Source organism: Henckelia pumila, chromosome 2, assembly GCF_033568475.1.
Source record: "Henckelia pumila isolate YLH828 chromosome 2, ASM3356847v2, whole genome shotgun sequence".
Classification (NCBI taxonomy): Eukaryota; Viridiplantae; Streptophyta; class Magnoliopsida; order Lamiales; family Gesneriaceae; genus Henckelia; species Henckelia pumila.
The window spans coordinates 186515778-186523901 of NC_133121.1; the positions used below are offsets into that span (position 1 = coordinate 186515778).

Sequence of the window (8124 nt, forward strand, 5' to 3'; positions counted from 1 at the left end):
TAAAAAAAAAAAAAAAAAACTACTCAATTATTTAATCTTGTAAAGCTTGAAACGTGAGTATGATACTTCATCACGTTTCACATTTTTTAAATTCTTTCTAACTAGAGGACCGATGTAAAATGAGATAACTTATGGGACGATATTTTTTTTGTAGTTTCTCCATTTTGAATCGATCAAATTTGTTCCCTAAATTGTGGCTTTGACTCTGTACTAATCTCTTCAAAATCATGTGCAGCACTTGAAATTGGAAGGCTCTGGACAAATCACCTTTCGATTAAGACATTCATAAGAATATAAATATAAATATAAATTATTGTAGAATTTTTCAAATAGAAAATATCGCATGAATACTGTGACATATTATATTATATTGCTGGTTAGAAATTATCGAGTACAAATATATATCAGAATCCACGCTCAAAACCAGGATTTATATTTTTTAAAAAAATAAAAAAGCTGGCAATCTGATGTGCCCATCATTTTCAAATTGTCTGATTCTTCTTGAACAGAATATGTATGGACATAGTCTAAAAAACATGTATGGACACTGTCAAAATAAAAATAAAATAAGATAATATAAATTAACAGATTAATTAAACTTGTAATAAAATTTTTAAAAAGGAAAATAATTTCCTAAGGTGGCATATTTTTCCAGATTGTGAATCAGCATTTTGGCGGAAAAAAAAAACTAAAAACACAAAGAAACCAATTTATTCAAATAATATTATCTTTCGATGATTTTATACTATATATATATATATAATAAATCCAAGACCAACTTAAATGTAATTTTTTGTAACTTTTCCTTAAATGGAAGGATGAGCTAATAGAATTCTTTCCTAAAATGTTCTATGATTATGGTTAAATTATAATTTTTTTGTATTAGAAGTTAGAACACGAGGCATTATGTTTCAATCATTTAATTAAAGGTAACGAGTAAGCACATACATTTTACATTCTGTACTCGTTAAAATGGTTAATCCAAAAACTATATATAGTCAAATCCTTTATCAAAAACCCATAAGAAAATGGACGATTTCAGCCAAATTCATGTACAAATACAGGGTAAAGACTCGGTTTAATCTAATACCATTGATATTTTTTTGGTTATGAAATAACATGTTGTGCACATGTCTTTTAAATTATTTCCTTATTGCATTCAATTTTTATATTTATAGTTTTGCCTTTCTTAGAACAAGTTTTAAAATTGGTAATATCAGATATATCTTGATTCGAAATATTTGATTCTAATGATATATTGTTTCCATGCTTTGTAGGTTCTTATTTATGAAAATATATTGAAGATCTATTTATAGGAGTGCTTGGACCGATCAGAAACAGAGAACGAGAGAGACAACGAGATAGAGAGATCAAGAGAGTGAAACGTAGAGAGCAAAATACATAGAGAAAGTACTACAGAAATTCTAGAGTATTGAAGATCGATCATTGAAGAATTTCTGAAGAGATACTACTGCTACATTGTGTTGCCGAGTAGTGTTGGAAACACTGAAGAACACACGAGTGAAGTGTTATTCAGAAAGTGTTTCTTTGGTTTTCGTTTTTCGGTTTAGAACTTCCTATTGATTTATTATTCTAGTTCTTACTAGTTTTTAGGAAGTCGTTTATTTTCTCAATCTGTTGAGAAAAATAGTTTTTCATAAAACAATCACTAGTTGGGTTTTGTAAATTGATTTGATTTTCTAGTGATTATTTCGCCATGAGACATCGCACAAGTATTTGATACTTGTGCATAATTATCTGTGTGTTATTTACTTTTACTGTTAGTTAATTATTCTGCTGCATAGTGTTATCGTGAAGTGTTGACAACACTGAAAGATAACACACACTCAAAAAGTTTTCTGGTATTTCTGTGATTTCATACTGTCCAAACCTTACAATTGGCGTCAGAGACATTCACTTGACGATACTAAGTGTGATTCTGTTTTTGTGTTTGACAGGACATCACAATGGAGATACCTTATTCAGGAACTGCTCAACGTCCTCCAATCTTGGATGGATCCAACTATGTTATCTGGAAAGTAAGTATGTGTGTCTACATCAAATCGGTTGATGGAAAGGCATGGCAGCATGTGCTACAAGGATGGAATCCACCAAGGAGAACTGATGGAGAACGAGATTTTCTCCTCAAACCAGAAACGGACTGGAATGCCGATGAGACTGCTGCTTCGAATATGAACAATAAAGCCCTTAATGCTATATTTACTTCTCTTGATTCCAATATGTTTTCACTTGTAACTAACTGTGTTTGTCCTAAACAGGCTTGGAAAAAACTTCAAATGCACTGTGAAGGATCCGATAGTGTGCGTCGAACCAAAAGAAAGATTCTCACTACTCAGTTTGAACATCTGAGAATGGAAGAAAGTGAGTCAATCGATGATTATGAACGCCACTTAAGGAAGATCGAGAATGAGGCAATTGATCTTGGTGATGCTATTTCAAACGAACGTTTAGTAAGCAAAGTGTTTAGATCACTCCCGGAAAGATTTCAAATGAAAATATGTGCTATTGATGAATCAAAAGACACATCAATTCTGGGATTGGATGAATTAATGAGTTCTCTTCGAACTTATGAGTTGGAGATGAATTTTGGAAAAAAGGACAAAGGTAAGTCCATTGCACTTCAAGTTTCTAATGACTCATACAATGATTTTGTTGATCTGACACATGGAGTCAACGAGTCTGACTTAGAAGATGATTCTATTTCCCTACTTACCAAACAATTTGGTAACTATTTGAAGAGAATGAGAGATTATAAGAAACCTGGTCAGAAACCCAAAGTTTTGAATGCTCCTGCTGTTGAAAAACTATTAAGGATTTGCGGACCAGAACAGAATACCATCCCTTCAAAGAGTCAAAATCACTTTCAGAAAGAAGGAAAAACACTGACTATCTCAAAGAAGTTTGAGTCTGTGAAGTGTCATGAGTGCACAGGATTTGGTCACTATGCTAATGAGTGTACAACAAGACTTCGCAAAGGAATGTGTGCGTCCCTAAGTGATGATGAATATGAGGAAGGTACAGAACAAGGAGTAGAAGAGACTCACAATGCCTTTTCAGTTCTGGTGTTGCAGAAGAAACATAGTGTTGTTACAGGTGTCACAACACTTGGTCACAACACTGACCAGAAGATATTTTGTCTAAATGCTTCGGTACTTAAAGACTCTAACAATCAGGATGCTGATGAAGAAGAGCTGTCTTTAGAGAATGCCCAGAAGATGTATGAAGAATTGTATACTGATTGGATGTTAAGGAACAAATCAAATTCAATACTTTCAAAAGAAAACAGTGAACTGAAAGCTTCAGTGGCTAGACTTGAAGTTGTTCTGAGCAAAAAGGATTTAGAACTAGGCAAGGTCAAAGAAGAGCTTGGTAGAGCCAATGCAAAGTTTAATTCAAGCAAGACCAAGTTGGATTCAATTCTGATGATGGGAAAAGATGATAGAGCTGGTCTAGGCTTTCAAAACAGCAAGTTTGAAATAGGGAAGCCGTCACAAACTGTTTTTGTCAAAGAGAACAGCAACTCTGCTAGGGTTCCAATTGCAATTCCAAAGGAAAAACCAATTCCATTGAAGACACAAGCTCCTGTTCAAAGGAAAAAGCAAAGGAAGCGTAGGTTTGTTTGTCATTACTGTAACAAGCAAGGTCACATCAAGCCTTATTGTTTTAAACTCAGGTATGCCTATATGTTCTAGAACTCCAGGCAAGTATTGCCATCAGTGTTTCCAACACTGAACCAGAACACTGCCAGGAAGAAAAATACTGAGAAAAAGGTTTGGGTACCAAAAGCTAAATCCAGTTGTAATGTTGTTTATACTTCCTTAAAAACTAATGCTGCAGGTCATCGGTACTTTGACAGTGGCAGTTCACGCCACATGACAGGATTGAAGAAGTATCTTTCTGACTATGTTGAACAAGATAAAGGAAAAGTGACATATGGAGGAGGAGCCAATGGAAAGATTATTGGAAAAGACACTTTGAATGTAGAAGGACTGCCTAAGCTTCACAATGTTCTACATGTTGAAGGATTAAATGCTAATCTTATTAGCATTAGCCAACTCTGTGATGATGATATTTATGTTAAATTTGATAAGAATTTATGTCAAGTTTTTGATAAAAGTAATTCGTGTGTTTTGACAGGGTCTAGATCATCGGACAACTGTTATCAACTTGGAGAGGAACTTGCTTGCAAATTCACCAAGGTTGATGATTTGAATTTATGGCATCAAAAGTTGGGACATGCCAACTTCAAAGCACTGAAGAAAGTGAGCCAGTATGATGTTGTACGTGGAATGCCAAATCTAACCTCTGGAGTTCCATACGTGTGTGGAGACTGTCAGAAAGGTAAGCAAACTCGTGTGTCACATCCAGTGTTACAACACTGTGGGACAACACGATGTCTTGAACTCCTACACATGGACTTAATGGGACCTATGGAGGTTGAAAGCTATAGAGGTAAGAGATATTCATTTGAGTGTGTTGATGACTTTTCAAGGTACTCATGGGTAAGTTTTCTAAGAGAAAAGTCTGAGACATTCGAAGCTTTCAAAAAGTTAATAAAACATATTACTAACTTGTATTCTTTGAAGGTTATCAGAATTCGAACTGACCATGGTAAGGAATTTGAAAACTCATTGTTTGATCAATTCTGTGAAAAAGAAGATATATCACATGAATATTCAGCACCCAAGACACCTCAACAGAATGACATTGCCGAAAGGAAAAACAGAACCCTCCAAGAGATGGCAAGGGCCATGTTAAGCTCCAAAAATATTGCAAAAATATTTTGGCCTGAAGCTTTAAATACTGCATGTCACATATCCAATAGGGTGTATTTAAGGAAAGGTTCTACTATGACATCCTATGAAATTCTCATGGGAAAGATGCATAACCTTAAATATTTTCATGTTTTTGGATGCATACGTTATGTTTTGAATGACAGGATGTAGTTGGTTAGTTTGATTCAAAAAGCGATAAGTGTTTATTTCTTGGATATACTTTGAATAGTCGAGCTTATCGTGTGTTTAACTTGAGAACTAGAACTATCATTGAATCTATTAATATGGTATTTGATGATTATGCAGATCTGAAGGGGAAAACAATTGAAGACAATATTGATGATCTGCTAGATAATGTTTCTTCCCAGACTGATTCCAGTGTTGTCACTAGTGTTGTCCCACCTGAAAAATCACCCAACACAACATTGAGTCCAACACTGAATATGAATGAACAGAGTACAGAAGATCAGAATGATTTTGAATATGAAATACAAGATGCTGGACATGATGTACCTAGCAAAATTCAGAAAACCATCCTACTTCACAAATTATAGGAGATGCACAAGGAAGGATGCAAACCCGAAGAAAGGAAAAAGTTGATTATCGAAAGATGAGTGGGTTAGTGTGCATGACTTCCGCATACTCTCAGGTAAGACATTCTTGCTTTGTGTCTAGTATTGAACCAAAAAATGTTGGTGAGGCTTTAAAAGATGAGTTTTGGTTCAATGCTATGCATGATGAACTTGAACAATTTGTTAGGAATGATGTGTGGATCTTAGTTCCTCCACTTGGTCATAGTAATATCATTGGAACAAAATGGATTTTTAAGAATAAAACTGATGAATCAGGAAATATTGTAAGGAACAAGGCTAGGTTGGTAGCTCAAGGGTATACACAAGTTGAGGGGGTGGACTTTGATGAAACCTTCGCACCTGTAGCCCGAATAGAATCTGTGAGATTGTTATTGGCTATTGCATGTAACATGAAGATGAAACTTTTTCAAATGGATGTAAAAAGCGCATTTTTGAACGGAATTTTGAATGAAGAAGTTTATGTAAGACAACCTAAGGGATTCGAAGATCCACATCATCTTGATCATGTTTATAAGTTGAAGAAAGCCTTATATGGATTGAAACAAGCACCTTGTGCTTGGTATGGAAGGCTCACAGAGTATTTACTTGACATTGGATTCAAAAGAGGTGAGGTAGATAAAACACTTTTTGTTCAAAAAGTACAAGGTAACATTCTTATCTGTCAAATCTATGTTGATGACATAATTTTCTGTGTTTCATCTCAAAAACTTGTAAATGATTTTGTTGAAAGCATGACTGCTACCTTTGAAATGAGCATGGTAGGTGAGTTGAATTACTTTCTAGGATTACAAGTGAAACAAATGAGTGATGAAATCTTTTTGCGTCAAAGCAAATATGCTAAGAATTTGGTGAAAAGGTTTTGTACTGATCATGTTAGACATATGAAAACACCAATGGGAACTAATGAAAAACTGTGAAAAGACAGTGTTGCTGACAGTGTTGACAACACTCTGTACAGAAGCATAATTGGAAGTCTGCTGTATTTGAGTGCAATTCGACCTGATATTATGTTCAGTGTGTTTTTGTGTGCCCGATATCAATCTGATCCTAAAGTCACATATATGAAAGCTGTAAAACGAATTTTGAATTATGTTGCAGGCACTTTAGACTTAGGGTTATGGTACACTAAAGAAACCAATACAAATTTGGTAGGCTATAGTGATGCTGATTGGGCAGGAGATGTTGATGAGAGAAAGAGCACCACGGGTGGTTGTTTTTATTTAGGTAACAACTTGGTTTCATGGTATAGTAGGAAGCAGAACTGTGTGTCACTTTCCACTGCTGAATCCGAATATGTGGCAGCGGGAAGTTGTTGTTCTCAATTAATTTGGATGAATCAAATGCTACAAGACTATGGTCTTAAAAGTGAAACACCAATTGTGTACTGTGATAACTCAAGTGCTATAGATATATCAAAAAACATAGTACAACACTCTCGAACTAAACACATTGACATAAGATATCACTTCATTCGAGATTTAGTTGAGAAGAAAATGATACATATGGAGTTTGTTGGGACCAATAACCAACTGGCCGATATTTTTACAAAAGCATTAAACTTCGAGAGATCTCCAGTCTTAGGAAATCTCTCAACATGTGTTATTTATAAGCACTCACGGTTGCTGTCCTTAAGTGTTGCCAACACTGATGGACAACACCAAACATGCATGTGCATTTTTAGGACTTTAGGCATACTGCATATTCATAATGTTCTATGTTTTTTACTGTTTGATAAAACAGACTGACACTTTGTAGTTCTTCTGTCAAAGTTATCTTCAGAACACACTTGCCATGAAAATATGCTTTAAAACACGAAGTAGTTGAGGGATGTTCGTGTATTTCATGATCTTGTCCCATGTGAAAAGTGGTTTTAAAAATTCAAAAGCATGGTTTGATAAAATTTCAGTTACCAATGTCTTGAAAATCAAACTAAAATCGGAAGAAAATTGGAAAAAGCTACCTAAGAGAGTCCAATAAAGACCGTTCTTTTAGTGTGCAGGCTACCACTTCTGAATCAAAATAAAAAGAAGAAACACGTGGCTCTGGAAGTGTGACAAATTCAAAATTATTTTGAAGACTACAGTGTTGTTGGAAAGTGTTGCCAATACTGGTGCTTAACACGTACTGCACACACTTTGCGTACATTTTTGATCTAATCTCATTACATTCTATAAATTAGGTCATGCATTTTGCATTTAATATAATCATATCGTGCTCAGGGTTAAAAGTTCAAAGACGAACAAAAATTGGAAAAATTGCCCAACTTGCTGAAAATTGAATTGTTTGTGATTGAATATGTTTCAGTGGCGTTAAAACTCGATGTGTAGTTATTTATTTTTGGGAAATATTGATATTTTCTTAAGTGAGAGTTTTCAGAGTATCCTTAATTAATCAAATTTAATTTCCTTAATTAGAGAGATTTTTTACCCGTTAAAGAATTGTTACCGTTAGGGGGAGATTCTTAGTCTGATATGATAGATAGAGGCTTTTGATTTTTTTTACCGTTTGAACCCCTATCTCTATATATTTCTAAGCACTGTAGAAATTGATCTTACCGTCTTCAATCTTTTCTAACTCTCTCTGCAAAAATTCTCTGAAACCCTTTGGTGATACCCCATGCGTAGGCCCATCAAGTGCTTGAGCCCAATGAAGGCTCATAACCAAAGACTAAGGTCCGAGTCTCATTTTTAAAGGTAGGGATGGGCCATCAAGGGATTATGGAAGAAGATGTATGT

General features: G+C 34.7%; 1 protein-coding gene across 1 annotated transcript; it reads left to right on the plus strand.

Moving 5' to 3' along the window:
- The first annotated feature begins 1967 nt into the window (after positions 1–1967).
- LOC140879183 (uncharacterized) lies at positions 1968–5350 on the plus strand. The gene is made up of 5 exons (XM_073282851.1): positions 1968–2471; positions 2760–3663; positions 3859–4097; positions 4251–4362; positions 5103–5350. The coding sequence occupies exons 1-5, from the start codon at positions 1968–1970 to the stop codon at positions 5348–5350; spliced, it is 2007 nt and encodes a 668-aa protein (XP_073138952.1).
- The last annotated feature ends 2774 nt before the right edge of the window (positions 5351–8124 follow it).